The sequence below is a fragment of the Balaenoptera musculus genome, chromosome 5, assembly GCF_009873245.2.
Source record: "Balaenoptera musculus isolate JJ_BM4_2016_0621 chromosome 5, mBalMus1.pri.v3, whole genome shotgun sequence".
NCBI lineage: Eukaryota > Metazoa > Chordata > Mammalia > Artiodactyla > Balaenopteridae > Balaenoptera > Balaenoptera musculus.
Genome location: NC_045789.1, coordinates 19666003 through 19683813, shown reverse-complemented (window position 1 = coordinate 19683813; position 17811 = coordinate 19666003). Strand labels below are relative to the sequence as shown.

Below are 17811 nucleotides of genomic sequence, written 5' to 3'. Positions count from 1 at the left end.
ATCAACTTGCTTTTGCTGTAGCATGAGTATCTCTACAGAACACTTCCTCCAAGGCCAATGCCACCACCACCAAGAGGACCCCCGAAACCCTCCTGTTTTTATTCCTTTTTCTCTTCTCAATAACATAACAATACATGTGCAGGTCCAGAGTTTTATAAAAACTGGGCTTAGAGCTTGTTTTTAAGCTTGCTGGTCCTTAAGAGCTTCTGACTGCTTCTGCTGCTATTTTCAATAGCGTATTTTCCAAAGGGTTCTGACCACCTATTAGAGCATCTGGCCTGTTCTATAGAGCTTCAGAGGCTTAGCTGTATATGTGTCTGGGCTCAGAAAGTGGCAGGAACATAGAAATATGGTGCTTGAAGTAATGGAAGACAAAAGCAATTCAATAGGAATTCCACATATTTATTTCATCACACATCATTTTAAATTTACAACTAGTGGCGGGCTAGCTAAACTTCCCGTGTGTGTGTGTGTGTGTGTGTGTGTAACGGACAAGTGAGCACCTGTTATCTGTTTTGGGCCTGTCGCTATCAAAACATGTATCTGTTTTATTAGTAAATATTTGAAAATGGTTAACATGGCTCTTTTAATTTGTACAAATAGAGACACTCTTTTCTTGGTTTCATTTTTTAGAAGTCCAAATCCATCAGGTTCTCAAAGCATTATTGAATTCTCTCAGCCATTCTGGCTTTTGTAGACTGCAGTCCAACAGACTGGAACTTCCACCACAAAACAATTGAGTGAAAAATAAAATGATGAACATTTGGGGATGTCCCTTATAAAGGACAGTGGACCACATTATAGTCTCAAAGAGATAAAGCACAAGAAAAAATCAAATAGAGTTCCTGATATTAATATTTCTAATTCTGATATGCTGAGTCTGACATTTTTGTAGGGCAGAAGGGCAGAGGACTGATTAGCTTTCTTCTAGCGATCTGACTACACGGCCAGCAGAAAGAAGAGACAGTACGGTTCATTCTGTGTGCCTCCTACCTCAATACTCAATACAACTAACAGAAGAGATAAATATTAATTCTTGAAGATGGCTGACAAAAGCCATTAAAGGGATAATCCCTTTCCTCCATGCTCCCCCCTCCAAAAAAAAAAAGGTCTGTTTTTTCCTGATTGGGCATGTTTCGTAGAAAAAAGCTGTGTAAGGTTCTACCAAGGGCTTCATATACATTGATTGAAAATTGTTGAAACAAAATTGTGCTCTCCCGAATGTGTGTCTCTGTGTCTTGTTTTTTTACAAACAACAGTTTCTTCTTAGGGCAGAACTATTTTCATAGTACTAAATGTGATTTGAGAGAGATACAATAAAACTAAGAATGCTACTAAAAGTGTCACATAGGTTGGCTCAAAATGACACTGTAGGTAGTACCGAATGATTCAGGCCCAAGCTTAATTATGTGAGGTTTTTCACTGCTTTTTACAAAACTCTTAAATACAGGTAAATATGTAAACACTGTGCTCTCAGAGGGCAAGTACTTAGGCAGGTCACATCGTATCCCTGCCGGGGAGATGGATTCCAGTGAAACGGCGCCATCAGGTTCAAAACCAACCGCTGGAACTACTCTCTGGTTGAGGAGGAAACACCGCCTTGCACATCTCAGAGTTCTCCTGGTGCAGTGGGAATTCAGATCCCGCTACTAGGCTTTCTTTTCTCTTCCGAGAGACATAACCTCTGCCTGTGGACAGCCTTTCATACTTTGTCTCAAATTGCCTGCATAAGAACAATAATAACAAAATTACACACATGTTAAAGTCACCCCACACCCGTCAGAGCCAAGTTATTGAGCGAACACTTGAAGCTTCTGTTTCAAAGCCATTTGAGAAAGGATGTGAGTACCAAAGACGACTAGCTTTCGTTCCCACGAATGGGGTGATTTTTTTCTTCGCATTTCTTTTTACACCAGCAGATACACTTCACATGCCTGGGATATGGGAGTGCTGCTACTCATTCTTCTGGAATGAAGGACCAAATGTCTCTCAGCTTTCTGCAGATGCTGCTAAGCTTTGTAGGCCTTGCTATGTCCCCCACCCTCATTCCAGGAGCCCCACCTTTGGAGTATTCCCCTTTTGAGAAAGGAGCAAATCCAACTGGATTTAAGCTGAGAATGCTGACAGGGAAAGAAACATCCCCAGAGCCCTGGCCCAAGTGAAATGTGGAACCTAACCAGTTAGCCTTGTGCCTGGGCTGCTGGTCACTGCATTTTGACCATTGGAAGGTTGATTTTCTAAAATGTATTAATGGAGGTTTATTCTAGACATGAGTTAATAAATTAGCAACAGCTTAATGTACTATAATCTACAGTCTTTTCTTCTGTAAAAACGTAACCTGCTCATATTTGTACTTACATCATCTAGCATTCCTTACATGGATCATGAAATAAAAAAATAAATAAAGAAGGTGCTTAACTCTGGCCTACTTATCAAAGGAGATAATGTAAAACATGGCTCTCTGTTTTAAGTATACAGATTCCCTTCATGGTTAAGCGTGCACGTCAAGGCGACCTCTACACCCACTACAGAAAAGTCAGTGCTCCCTAGACCCAAAGCACCCTACTTCCTCACTATAGTATTATTACAATAATTGTTACAAAATTCAAAGGGCACAGTGTAAATGAAAAGCTCTGGAGTGGATAAGGTGTTGGGAAAACTACATGGACAGTTATATATTTAGTTTCTGGGACACTAAGTCCTCTACTAAAAGCCTTTTTTTTATAAATTCAAAATCCCAAAATCTTAAGCTTGAGCCAAAACTTAAACCAGGTCAAGTTGCTGTTGTCTGGATTACCTAAAAATTGTGATTCATTTGGGCTCTTAAACCATGGTAAATGATTGTCAGATGTTCTGTTTCGAACTTTCTGTCCAAGAGACAACTGTGAAGATAGCTGATAGTAAATATGCATCTAGTGTTTTTGCTGAAACTGTGTGGCAATTCTTATGGTAAATCAAATCCCTTTGTTGCCTTGATAAATTATTTCTGGGCTAGAATATGATATTATCTCCAGAATCAAATGAACTAGTCATTACAGTTTCTTGGTATCCTAGAAACTAACTTTTTTTTTTTTAGTCTTATCAATTATTCTTTTACTCATTTAAAGAAAAGTCATGTTTCACTGGGTTTTTACCATTTTCCTTTAATTTCTGTAATGGAATGCTCAAAACTGGGAGCAAGTTCCTGGTGAACTGGGGCTGGCCCTGGAACATTCCATAAGCACTGCTTCTCACCTGTACGGAACTCCATCCCTGTCCATCTGCAGGCACACTAAGAAAGGGTACTGAGAAAACTGCACCGTGGAGATAAACTCGAAGCCTCCTTCCGTTTCTGCACCAATTTCCAGGCCAGCTTTCACAAAAGAGGAGTCCACTGTGATGTCACCCGTTATCACCACAGCTACCCTAAGAATTGAGCAAAATAAGCTGTTAATCACATTTAACTGAGCTGAACTAACAGACCACAGGGTCTGAATTTCTCATGCTAATAAATGGAAAGAAACACTTAAGGGACTAATAGGTGACCTAAATGTGCTTAGAATTCTGTTGGTAACCAGGAACTGGTTTATCCCAGCAACTGGGCAGTGAAGTTTTGCCCTACTCCTGAGTCCTCCCCCAGCCTTCAGTTCTAGATGTGGGAATGAAATGTCTATCAGGCATTAATGTTTGGTATGGGCATACCAAGAGCCATGATGAAAACATGCCTGGGACCTGGTCCTGTCAGGAAGTCAGAAATATCTGTGTTAGCTTAAAACAAAGTCTAAGCTCACCCAGAAGACAGTTGATGTTTATAATAATTTTCTTGGTAACTATCTCTCTGTTGGCTTCTATGTAGCTACCTCAATTCCATTTCATTACTTTCTCCAAACGGTCTCTGATGACAGAAGTCTATGGTTGCCAAGATATTTTAAAAATACAGTATCACAAAGAACCATTCCTACAGCATGTATATTGGGTGCCCCAGGAAGGACAGATATCGTAGGTTCTCCAGTGATCACCTAGACAGATTGGACTGACTAAGATAGAGGCTTGGATGAAAATGAAGAGGATAACAATCCTAGTAGAAGACTTACCTCTAGGACTACTCTAATTTAATTGTAGGCTTTAGATGAAATCAGAGTTGTACGTTCGTGCTCTTTTAATAGGCTACTAATTTTTGCTCTGCTTCTCACAGCACACCTGCTGCTATTGCCAGTGTAAAAGTAGGTCAGAGGTGGTATCATTTAAATCCCTGAATCCTTTTCCCTGAATTCATTAAATCCCTGAATACCTTCTCATATCTTACACTCAACAGAGGCTTAAGAGATACTTTTTAAATGAACAAATGGAAAATTGAAGATGAATTGGCTATAATGTGGACACTGGCAGATACTTAGGGATACCGTGTCTCTTTTAAAAAGCCAGAAATTTTTGTTGTAGCTGTTGTTGATTTCCTTCTGAAAATAATTCAGTTCAGTTTAATTTGGGTAAACTTCTGTCTAGAAAATACATCAAAAAGATGACCAAGATGACTGATGCAGTGGGAAGCCCTAAATTATATTGTTTATCACTCTGAAAGCCTCTCCCATTTCTCATTCTTTGGTTCCTTTTAGTAACACTGAGGGTCACCTTTCATGTTAAATGTGCCACCTTTTGATTTTTCTCAATTCCTTCATCCATTGTTCAAAATAAACTAAAAATCTAATTGTAGCACTCCTATCTCACTTCTGCCCCACTGTATTTTTAAATATCCCAAAAGGTAAAAATCGATTGCATTTTCATGTTCTTTTCTTCAGTATTACAACAAACAGAAGAATAATTCTTTTGATTATCACATTGGTTCAAAGACATTGTTTTAAGTTCAAAATAAAACACTTTCATTTGATCTGATGGGTCAATTAGAAAAACTAAAGGAGCAGAGAAAATTCTGTTTAGAAAAATGAACACTAATAAAAACACTTAAGGACTCAATGTTTAAGACTTAGATTCTCACAAAAGTGATCATCTTTTTATTTTTCTCCACTGAAGACAGCAAAAGAGGAAAGATTTTAAATCCCAACAAGAGGGATAAGCTAAAAAAATTTTCTTAAAAGTAAAGTCTTCTGACAGGATTGTCAACTAGTAAAGTGGAATACCAAGAGAAGATGAACATTTCATCCACTATGCAAGCTGTCCAGGGATGTCTTTAAAAGCGAAAAGATCCTTGGCTGAGTCATATTAGGTACCTACCTGCTCATAAGAAGCTATGGAAAGAATGACTTCCCATGGTTACTCCCTACTCTACGATTTAATGATTACAAACAGAAAGCATAGATTTCAAGAAGTCGGAAAGTTAATTCCAAAAACATATCTCTGCATATAGAGAACAGACTTGTGGTTGCCAAGAGGGAGAGGGGGTGGGGGAGGGGCGGACTGGGAGTTTGGGGTTAGCAGATGCAGACTATTATATAGAGAATGGATAAACAACAAGGTCCTACTGCATAGCACAGTATATTCAATATCTTGTGATAAACCATAATGGAAAAGAATATGGAAAAGAACTATATATATGTATAACTGAATCACTTTGCTGTACAGCAGAAATTAACACAACATTGTAAATCAACTATATTTCGATAATATTTTTTAAAAACCTTATCTCTGTGGTTCTTTGCATAGAGTACTATACATATGCTTACCGATTTTTCACTCGGGTTTTAGACTCACGATACCACAGACTAAACTCCATTGAACCTGAAATATCAATAGCCAGACCACCCTGGACATCCATATTTGCCTTAAGTCCAGATTGCAACTGAAGCTCCTAGAAACAAAAATATAGAATAATAGTTAGAAGAAGAAGAATTACAAGAAGGAGGAGGAGGAGGAGGGGAGGGGAAGGGGCACAATTTAGCCAGCCCCTTTCCAAAGGCACATTCAACCTCCGGCTGTAGGTAATACCATTTGAGTTGTGTTAACATTGAAGTCTTTCCCTAGGCTTGGAAACACATTCTAACCTTGATCATGGAAGTAGATTATTGATTTGCTAAATTATTTAGTCAATTAAAATACTAAAGAAGTGAAGTGTCAATTGACAAGGGTGCTTTCTTTCAATCTTTGCCTCACTTTGGGAGGGGCAATGATTCTCAAAGTGTGCTTCCCTGACAAATAACATGAGCATCCGGGGAACTTGTTAGGAATGGAAGCCCCATACCTACTGAATTAGAAACCCTGAGGGTGGTGCCCAGAACACTGTGTTTTAATAAGCCCTCATGTGCTTCTGATGCACCTAAATTTGAGAACCACAAGACTAGGGAAAATGAAAGCATATCCATCAGAAATCCAGTGTGGCTTTGGGATGGGGGTGAGGGTTTGGGATAGATGATCTCTTGAAGTCCTTTACCACTTCTGTAGTTATGTGCTGTGTCAAATATAGTAAACTGCATCCTGCTGGTAAATGAAAGGCAGGATAAAAACTGCCGGTGCAGTATACTACTTCCAGGAATTGCCTAGGAAAGGAATGCTAGGAAAGTAAGGTAAGGAAACTTAACTAAGCCATAATATCCTATTGTTTGACATTTGGAATGACATCAAAATAACAAACAAGACCAACATGAACTCCACGGCATACTCCAGAGGGACAGTACCCATTTACAAACGTAGTCCCTCCTCAGGAATTTTGTAGTTGTCTGAAACTCATTGTTTTATGCTGTTTGCCAGCATTTACCCTTTAAGTCTTGCAATTCTTCGTACATTAGGTGGGGTGATGTTGGCTGAAAAATTCTCCAGCTGGATTGGAATCAGAATACCTTGGGACAGTGTTTGAAATGATAACAGTTCTGGGAAAAAGGCTCAGTACCTTTAATTTTGATATTCCTCCAAAGATCTTAGGTCCACAGCAACTGGCAGCATGACTAACTTCTTTACATAACTGCCCTATTCAGACCAAATAAGCCATGCTTTCACCAACTATTAATGCCGCAATTTCACTTCCTAGAAAGTATTGTGTTGATCATTGATCTCCCTGAATTTTCTCCAACTTTCAAAAAAATGTGGCAAGAAATCTCTATCATAGAACTTGGTTTACTAGAAAAATCTGACTGTGGTATGAAACTACCTTCAGTCTGAAAGACACTTGGATGAAAGCATGAGATTCTCAACGCAGAGCTTGGACCGCATTAGGAGACAGCCCTAAGGATACTTACTGCTACATTAGGTCCAGAACAAAATGTGGTGGTAGTGGGATGCAGGGGTTACCTCAGGCGTCATAACTGATATGAAGGAAGACAAATTATCCTGAGAAAACCACGATAATCATGTCCCAATTGTAACCTATGCCCATGAACTGCAGAACCAAGATGTGAGTTCTGCGTTTGCACTGTTATTCTCATTGTTTCCAAATTGGCCCTATCGTATGCCCTGCCTCAAAAGTACTTCCTTATTTGGATCATATTCTCTATTCCCCATTTGAAAACTATAATCTTGTTAGTCCACCTAACTCGGCAGAGGTCTGTGATGCGGACTTTAGCCTTCCCACTGGCCATACATTACGTGGATGTCAAAACACACCAACTGCCATGGAAAAGAACATTTCACGGCTATTAAACAAGGTGGCTTTTGTGGGGAGAGAGCATTTCCACTGCAGTGTGGGTTTTGAGGAGTGCCTTGGCTTTCCGGGAATATTCCATTTCTCTCCTGCAAAGGGATCGTGGAAGAATTCTTATGCATAGTCACAGAGGAATTTGTTTGCCCCCCCCCCCAATAGAAGGACAGACCACTGACCCCTGTAGAAGGACAAACCACTCTTTCCTTCGTGAAAGGGACTAAACCACATAGTACAGTGGTTCTAAATTTTGAGGGGTGTAAAATAAGTAGAACTAACAGTTTTTGAGCACCTACTGTGCCCCCAAAGCTCTACATTTTGTATCTCATTTAATTCCCATACGAATCTTCCATGGTGGGCATTATATCTGAAGACTGAAAAGAAAAATTAGGCTTGGAGGCTGCATGTGGAGCTAGAATGAATACCCAGACTGTCTCTCGTGGGGAGACTTTTCTACTACCATACATGCACGGCTAGCAGGAAATCATAACTGTCATTTGTCTCCTAGTGTGCAAGGAAGCCTGTTCTGAGAAATACTGCAAAAAAGATAAAGCATAGGCTTATGTCCTTGATTCACCAAGAGGACATATTTATTTAAATTCTTGTCTATGAACTAGAAGAACAAGATACCGGAGCTTTGTATTTGTAGCTAATGTGACCCCTTTGATCTTTTACTTTTGGTCCTAAAGGTGTTTCTTAGAGCTCAGACACTGATATTTTGACAACTCATCCCATTGCTCCCATTCAGGAAAATATGTTCTTCGCTGGCTAAGGAGGATCCCCCTGTTAATCTGACTTTATCAGTCATCCTTCTCTGAAGAGTAATCCAGTTAGCTGCAAAAAGAGAGCGAGAGAGTAAGCACAGAGTAATTCCATCTGCCCTGGTGTTTGTGACAGGTCATCCACTGCCAAAATTTCCTTCAATGTCAGCACTTGACCTAGAGTGGTATGTGCCCCTGAAGCTAGGATGGCATTACTGGAGTGCTCTGCAGAGCTAGGGAGACTCAAACAGCATATTTGTTTAATAAACCCAGATCTGCCAAATACTGCAATCTAAATTACACTGGCATTGGGCTATGTTCAATAGCTAAGGGAAGATCTTTCTCTTAGAATATGCCTGCAGTGCCCTAGCTTAATGAAGACAAAAATCATACAAGATAATCTAGATCAGGGGTTGGCAAACTATGGCCTGCAGGCAAATCTGGCCCACTGGCTATTTTTGTAAATAAAATTTTATTGGAACACTGCCACGCTCATATGTTAATATATCACTTATGGCTATTTTCACTCTACAATGGCAGAGTTGAGTAGCTGCAATGGAGACCATATGTCTCACAGAGCCTGAACTATTTACTTTCTGCCCTTTACATAAAAGTTTGCCAACCCTGACCTAGGTTATTACTTATCTTTGCATCAAGATTTATACTCCGATTCAGACTATTAGGCGTTGCTGTTGGGTAGGTGAGTACATACAGGTGGTACTGAACTGTTATTATTCCTGCATCTTAAAATGTGGACTACTTTCTCAGCACTCTTATGCCTTCTTCAGAGATTCTTTCATTAAGAATACATCTCTCCAGAGGTAATACTTCAATAGAAAAATGCAGTGTAAAATTCTAATATAATTTGAGAACAATTTTTCTTCTGTGACTTTGAGGATTAAGGGGCATGAAACGCATTGCTGGTTGTCCTTCTTTTCATTCATATTAACAGAAACACAGTTTTGTTCAGAGTGTCAATACAACCATGGAAAAACCATATTCACCAGCTTCTCTTGCAGCTAGAGATATCCATATGGCACAGTTTGGGTCAATAAAAGAGGACTTCTTTTTGTAGATGCTTATCTTTTGTAGAAATAGATAGTACTTGCAGGACAGTTCTTGAAAGAGAGTCTCAGACCCTGCTGCACCTTACCCTTCTCTCTTCCTTCCTGGAATGAGGAGTTAGTGCTGGAAGTGCAGCAGCCATCTGATAATCATGAGGTGACAAGCATGAGGTTAAAAACCACAAGTAAAGATGGCCAACCTGAGGAAAAAGAGTCTGGATCCTAACAATATCTTAGGGTTTCCATATCAACCCTGGACTACCTGCTTCCAAATACTTGCTACATGATAAAAATCAAACTATTTGGTTAAGCTACACCAAATTGGCTTTTTTTGTTATACACAGCTATCCTGAACTGTTAGGAGGAATAATAAAGATAGGGAATTAGCATCTAGTTTCAACCAATGACGTTTTGGTGGAGTTTTAGTAAATCTGATATTTAAGGTCACTCCCGGATCTGAAAATCTATGATTTCATAACCAGAATCCAACAAAGCAAGATCCTCAAATTATCCGGCAAAGAACAAAGCTGATAAAAACTGTGAATCATCTGTTCCAGATGCCTCACTTTATGAGTAGCAAATCCTGGTTTAAAGCTATTAAGTAACCGCCCAAGAGCACACAGAAAGTAACTAGTGAAGGCAAAAGTCAAAACTAGGTTATTAGAGATAAACCCATGCACATATGGTCACCTTATCTTTGATAAAGGAGGCAAGCATATACAGTGGAGAAAAGACAGCCTCTTCAATAAGTGGTGCTGGGAAAACTGGACAGGTACATGTAAAAGTATGAAATTAGAACACTCCCTAACACCATACACAAAAATAAACTCAAAATGGATTAAAGGCCTAAATATAAGGCCAGACACTATCAAACTCTTAGAGGAAAACATAGGCAGAACACTCTATGACATAAATCACAGCAAGATCCTTTTTGACCCAGTTCCTAGAGAAATGGAAATAAAAACACAAATAAACAAATGGGACCTAATGAAACTTAAAAGCTTTTGCACAGCAAAGGAAACCATAAACAAGACCAAAAGACAACCCTCAGAATGGGAGAAAATATTTGCAAATGAAGCAACTGACAAAGGATTCATCTCCAAAATTTACAAGCAGCTCATGCAGCTCAATTACAAAAAAACAAACAACCCAATCCAAAAATGGGCAGAAGACCTAGACATTTCTCCAAAGAAGATATACAGATTTCCAACAAACACATGAAAGAATGCTCAACATCATTAATCATTAGAGAAATGCAAATCAAAACTACAATGAGGTATCACCTCACACCAGTCAGAATGGTCATCATCAAAAAATCTAGAAACAATAAATGCTGGAGAGGGTGTGGAGAAAAGGGAACACTATTGCACTGTTGGTGGGAATGTAAATTGATACAGCCACTATGGAGAACAGTATGGAGATTCCTTAAAAAACTAAAAATAGAACTACCATACGACCCAGCAATCCCACTACTGGGCATATACCCTGAGAAAACCATAATTCAAAAAGAGTCATGTACCAAAATATTCATTGCAGCTCTATTTACAATAGCCAGGACATGGAAGCAACCTAAGTGTCCATCATTGGATGAATGGATAAAGAAGATGTGGCACATATATACAATGGAATATTACTCAGCCATAAAAAGAAACGAAATGGAGTTATCTGTAGTGAGGTGGATGGACCTAGAGTCTGTCATACAGAGTGAAGTAAGTCAGAAAGAGAAAAACAAATACAGTATGCTAACACATATATATGGAATCTAAAGAAAAAAAAAAAGAAAGGTCATGAAGAACCTAGTGGCAAGACGGGAATAAAGACACAGACCTACTAGAGAATGGACTTGAGGATATGGGGAGGGGGAAGGGTAAGATGTGACAAAGAAAGAGAGTGGCATGGACATATATTCACTACCAAATGTAAAATAGCTAGTGGGAAGCAACTGCATAGCACAGGGAGATCAGCTGGGTGCTTTGTGACCACCTAGAGGGGTGGGATAGGGAGGGCGGGAGGGAGGGAGATGCAAGAGGGAGGGGATATGGGAACATATGTATATGTATAGCTGATTCACTTTGTTATAAAGCAGAAACTAACACACCATTGTAAAGCAATTATACTCCAATAAAGATGTTAAAAAAAAAAAACTAGGCTATTACTTATGAATTTATTAAACCACAAAAGCAAACTTCCCAAACAAGTCCTATAGTCTGTAAATTTTAATCCAATCCCCTCATATATCCTCAATATCATAAATATAAATCAGAGTGCAAGTGACCACTTTAAGGATTTCCCATAAGATCCTTTTTTAGCAAATATTCCGTTTTTATATTGCTATGCTTAGTGAGGCAGGAAATGTCAAGCCACTAAAGAAAAAAATTTTAAGAATCAAACACTCAAACTCAAAGGTTATTCAGATTAACCCTTTTCTGTTTCTCAAAAAATTCCATGAGGCAGCCCACTCCCATCTCACAGTAACCTGGTCACCTAAATCTTACCACACAGAATATAGTATTGTCGTACCTTAGTACAGTAATGTAAGATTTAGGGGTGAAGCAAACTGAAAACTATTCTGAAGAATGCAGGTCAAGTGAATGAAAGTAATCCTATTCTTTAACAATGAGTGAACCTTTGTAAGGTTCTGTGAACATGAGAATTTGGGGCAAAGAGTCTCCATTAAACGTGTGGTTGGCGTCAGTGGTTGCTTGTGTCTCTACGAATTTGGCAGGGATGATGCACTATTCGGATCTTACCATTGTTGTCATGATGAATGTCATCAGTAACTTGTGAAGCCATGTAGTTCAGCTATTGCCTTCAGAAAAAAATATCATCTAAGCCCTTGTGCCCAGGAAAGCCAAGTGAAGAGATAAGGCCATCTCTTCTCTGTTGAATCCTAGGTTATTTTCTCCATAATTTCTTGTCTCTGTTCACATCGGTACCCCCACCGCCTTTTAGTTTTATTGAGATATAAATGACATTATATTATCCTCATATTATGTTGAGTATTCTTTCTTTTGCCTCAACAGTGAAAAGATGTCTTAATCAGATAATACAGACAAAAGAAAACACATTTACCTGTAGCAAAAGAGAAGAGAAAGGGCAATAATACCAAGAGGGTCAAATGCTTTGAATGTGAGTTCCAAGGTGGGTGGAACTTTGTCTTGTATCCTCCAAGCATGGAGTACATTTAAAGCATGCCTGGTACATTCAGTAAACAGTTGCAGAATGAATTACCTGGGAATGATCTATTAGCAGAATAAGTCCTTTCACCACACTCATAGGGTCGCTAGATGCTGACAGCATTTTGGACATCAAATCACTGTATCCGTTGAAAAAAGTGACAGGTCTGAGCTGAACATCAAAGAGGAGGGCTGACAAGCCAGCATAGGAGTCAAGGTTCTCCTCTCCTTCATCGGGAGTGGCTGCAATTAAGGTCTCCAGTCCTTGGGCTTCAATGACCACCTAGAGAAAATGGATATAGCATTCATGACATTAGCTCCCTGCCTGTTCTGTACGTGATGATGAGCTACAACTAGAACTTTCCCGGGGGTCAAAAACTCAAATATTTGCAGTTGCTAGGCAAAAACAAAACAAAAACAACTCTAGGCCTGAATATGAGTTCGTTTTCTTCATTTAATCCTCACAGCCACCCTTTGAGGTTCATATGATTGTATCCATTTTGCAGATGAGGCCAAAAAAAAAGCTCAAATGGCAGAGGTAAGTCTCAAACCCCTTCTGTCTGACCGCAAAGACCATGAGCTTTCCATTTAATGGCGTCGTCCTAGAGACTCAGTCTCTGCAGAACTGTCATACGTAGTGGATGGGCTATCTTGTAGAGCCCCCAAAAAGAGGTGGAGAAGTGTTGGGACAGTCTGCCCTATGAGAGGGTGTGGAGCTCTCTAAGCCATGACTCACACCTTTCCACATGAAACTTTCTCCAGTAAAAGAAAAGATGATGAACACCATGAGGAGACTCACATCCAGATCTCTACTGCACTCAGGAGTCCTACATACTCTCTGTCCTCCAGACCCAGCACCTGAGCCACTGGGCATTTGGCATTTCAGAATGCGTTATCAGAAAACAGATGGTGATTCCTCAGGACAGAAAGCGTGGTATCCTAACTAGAGTCCTATCAAAGGTGCAGTAATACAATATTGATAAGAACTCAAGTTTATATACATTGCATCATTTTTAAAGCTTAAACAAGCTTATTGAGAAGGCTATAGTTTGATATGCATAAAAACTAAAAAGAAAGTATATTTCACAATTAGGAAGCCTTTAGAGATTGTCACCACGTTTGGGGTAAAACTAAAGGGATGGAAGTCAGCTAGTTGTCAAATGCCTACACTTTATTCTTTTCTCTCTTAGCAATATTGAAAAAATATAGATTGACTCTTTGGAGAACCATATTCTATTATGAAAGCTTCTATTATGGGGAATCAGTCTCTTCATAGAAACACCAAAAGAAGGAAATATATTCTATAAATAAATATCTGGAGCTCCAAGGAATATATCTATGGATAAAAATAAAATATTTTTTAAAACATACATGAGAAATACTGGCATGACTTCAATTTTGTGACTATGTGTACCTTTGAAAAAACTATGGATGTTTGGCAAGTTCAGTGACTCAAAACACATAAGTTTTCAAGTTCATGTTTGAAACTCTCTCTGGGACTGTAAACCATACAGCCTCTTGCAGATGATGGAATCATGGGCGACATGATAGATCCACCATTAATTTACACGTTCTATAGTGTTATCATTAGTATATATTTTATTTTACTGCACACTAACCTCTTACATACTTTAATAAGCAAAATTAATGAAAAATGAGATACCTGGATACTATGAAGAGGATTTTTCCTAACGTACTTAAAGATGTTCAGGTTACTTCTCCTTAGAATGCCAGAACCAGAGTAAAGAATGTCAAGGCTGTAAGTAGATGCCGAATGGGGACTACCTAAGGACAAAAAAAAAAAAAAAACAACCTATAATTTAACAACAGTTCCAGCAATACCGAGCAGGGGATGGAGCAGGGAGGGAGAACCCCTTTTTGGGTTACGTACGTTCTATGTAGCCAGTATAGGCAGAAGAGGATCCACTCTTGGAGAAACGGTCATAATTATGAGCAAACATTTCCTTCAGAACTCGACGGACCATTTTGCTGTAACACGTAAAAGGAAAAAGCTGCACATTCATGGTAATGGCTGTTTCCTAAGTCAGATTTGGAAAGAACTCAAATCCTCAGTGGAAAAAAGAGGGGGGCCAAATTTTCCTCATGCCACTCCAAAACTGGGGAGGTGCCAGCTGGAGTGCCAGCATCAGGATGAGGGCTTTCCCCTTCATTCCTCGGATATTTGAAATTCAGTTTGGTATCAAAATGACAGCAAGGCGAGGACAGCCAGCTATGAGATGGCTTAAGCTGACTGATGGACACACCTCAGGAGTGGAAAACACATGTTCTTTGAATCATCGTGGTTCTACTGTTAAATAGTATATACTTTTAAGGAAAGTTGTACCAAACTGGAGAGGTTGCCCAATATTTCTTTAAAATATTTCCTACACCCTCTAATGTTATCACTGGCTAATGATATATAACAGCAAATTCCCAGGAATTTCTTCTATATTTGTGTAGTTTTCAGTTAAAGAAACATCTCAGTAAAACCCAATAGTCTCCTCTAAAGTAAGTCTTAAACCTGACCCCATACCTCTATTTTATCTACTTAACTAATTAGTGTTGAGATATTTCCATTCCTGACTACTTAACACTAATCATATCAGTAATAATAAAATTATAACAACTCAGCAAAAAAGAAATAAAAAAATCAACCAAAGAAATCTGGACCTAGTTCTGAGGTAGAACATCACTGAGAGGAAGAATGGTTATCTTATAGGTTTTTCCCCCAGTATCACTAGATTATAAGATTTTAGCCTAAAAAAGGAAAGATGAAGACTAGTCCTCAAATATTCAAAGGGCCTGCATGTGGGTGAATGATTAGATCTCTTCCACTTTGCTTCGGGAATAAAATCTGGGCCAATAGATTTCAGTTATGCAAAGCAGTAATGGAGAGCGTCTCTAAATGATGACACAAGTTCCCTCAGAGGTGGTGAACCTCCCACCACTGGAGAGGTGCAAGCAAAGTCTGGACACCACCTGCCAGGAGACTAGACCCCCACACTGGAGAGAGATAGCAAGCGAGGGGGTCTTTCACGTCCCTTCCAACTCTGATTCTTTCAGTTTTGAGAATCTGACCTGCAGTGTTCGCGACGGCTTCCTCATGTTTCCCAGGCTGCTCTCTACCCCACTGCTTCCTCTTTACTGTCCCCTGAATCACTAGGTTCACAAGACAATGGCAGCAAATACACCCAGGATCTCCCCCACAGAGTCTCAAAAAAGCAAAGCAATAGAAGGAGAAATCAAATCCATTTGACCGGGCACACATGGCTGCAGAGAGAATTTGTTTCTCTTCTGCATCTCTGATCTGCTTCCCCCTCCTTCCTTACTTGCCCTGCTCCTTTGTCTGTACTTACTCCTCCTGTTTCTTTTCCCTTCAGTCTTACTCCTTGTTTCTTTCCTTCGATCTTTACTGCCTTTTTTCCCATTTCCTTTCTCCTTACCTATTTCCCACCCTTCCCCCATGTCTGTTTCCCTTTTCAACTGGGAACACTCAAACATGATCCTTCCTGAAGGCAGTGTGCGGCATGTAACTCAGGGGAAATGGAGATTCCTTCCCTGGCCCTCTGATTTCAGTGAGGAAAAGGGACAGCAGTGAATTTGGGAGAAGAGACTTGGGAACTGGAAGGAAGAGGATTCCAATAAGTAACTGAGAGCAATGAAGTCTGCTGATTCCATTCTTCGTACTTTGAATAGTCCTAAAACATGGGTCATGTCTAAGGTTTTAAACTCAAATGGTAAATTCATTTAACCTGTGATAAATGAGGCTTCAAAGATTCCTAACATTTGGAAAGTTAAGATGAAAGACCATTTGGTGGGAACCTACCTCATTTTATGATGCTAGTTATAAAAATAGTCCTACTGAAAACACAGTTGGATTTTAAAACATTGCTAACATTTGGCAATATGATGTTACCAGACCGAACGGGAGACCTAGAGTAAAAAAATCATACCCAGAGTTCCAAATCACAGTGCCAAAGTGAAGTTGTTTAATCTGGCCCTCCAAATAGTTTTGGCAAACTCTTTGGTTTTATGCAACATAACCCAGCATAAAGACCACACCATTATTATTAGCCACACATGTACCACATCAACATACAAATAAGTTCGGATAAGCAGAGACGGGGCACTGCTTCATACCTTGCAGGCATTTCAAAACGTAGGATGTCTTGGACCATGGAGAGCATGTATTTATTCATTTCTTTGGGAAGCTCCCCAATAGAGAGGAGGATGTTTTTTACCTCCATGTAGGATGGATTGTTATTTAAAATGATGGTAGCTGCAGTAGTGCGCACGGTCTTTTCGTGAACTTTATGATTCTGGTGGTATATCCTGTTCATAGTCTTCTTCACCTGTTTGTAAGATGTTCAGGCTTAGTTAGTGCGCATCTAGATTTTTAAAATTGATATCGTGCAGGAAGAGTTAATGCTCATAAAATAGACATGTGTTCCAATATTTCCCATATTCCTTTGCAATTATGTTGGGGTCATAGTTCTGGCTAATGGACCATGAAAAGAATCACTGTGGGTAACTTCTGGGCCAAGGCAGTTAAGAGCTGGTGTATCTTATCCCTCTCTTTCTCCTACTATGGTAGTGAGCTCAGGGCCACATTTTCCTTTACCTACTTTAGCCATAGAGTGGATGAGAGGCTGAGATTTTTGAGTCTTGTTTGTTATTGCAGCATATCATGGTATTCCCTAACAACCACAGAATTTTCAAAGATGTTACTGCCACATGGCAAAGGGGCTCTGGAGAGAGATGGCTATATGAACCTACATTTCCTTACAATGAGGTACCTCAGAATCTTCCCTTCTTTTTTTAAATTAATAGACTTTATTTTTTAGAGCAATTTTAGGTTCACAGCAAAATCAAGCTGAAAGTATAGAATTCCTATATACCTCGTGCTCCCCATCCCTCCCCTCTCCCCCCCGACATACAACCTCCTCCTCTATCAACATCCTGCATCTCAGTGGTACATTTGTTACATTTGATGAATCTATACTGATACATCATTAACACCCAAAGTCCATAGGTCATATTAGAGGATTTTCTTTTTTCAACAAAACATTAACACAAAAGAAAATTTGCCAAAATAATTACATTCTGTGGCAACAAATAATTTCATTGGTCACTAGCATTGCCTAACAATATGCAGTGCTTGGGGTTCTGTACTAGGCATTTATAAATATTTCTTTCAGTTCTACTTTCCTCTGCCTTTTTCTATCTCCCGCAAATGTTGACCTTGTTCT

At 39.4% G+C, this 17811-nt stretch overlaps 1 protein-coding gene across 2 annotated transcripts in view; it reads right to left on the bottom strand.

The window, feature by feature from the left end:
- Positions 1 to 389: 389 nt before the first annotated feature.
- The window catches only part of LOC118895527 (microsomal triglyceride transfer protein), a 56767-nt gene continuing 39345 nt past the window's right edge, over positions 390 to 17811 (bottom strand). Inside the window, exons 12-18 of one of the 2 annotated variants that reach the window (XM_036852724.1) lie at positions 16703 to 16914; positions 14454 to 14551; positions 14226 to 14347; positions 12618 to 12845; positions 5658 to 5782; positions 3235 to 3405; positions 390 to 1723 (exon numbers count right to left, since the gene is read on the bottom strand). In XM_036852724.1, coding sequence (XP_036708619.1) covers positions 1552 to 1723; positions 3235 to 3405; positions 5658 to 5782; positions 12618 to 12845; positions 14226 to 14347; positions 14454 to 14551; positions 16703 to 16914 — 1128 coding nt within the window. In that variant the 3' untranslated portion in view covers positions 390 to 1551. The remainder of the gene's footprint in view (positions 1724 to 3234; positions 3406 to 5657; positions 5783 to 12617; positions 12846 to 14225; positions 14348 to 14453; positions 14552 to 16702; positions 16915 to 17811) is intronic. The other variant, XM_036852726.1, reaches the window with a different exon arrangement.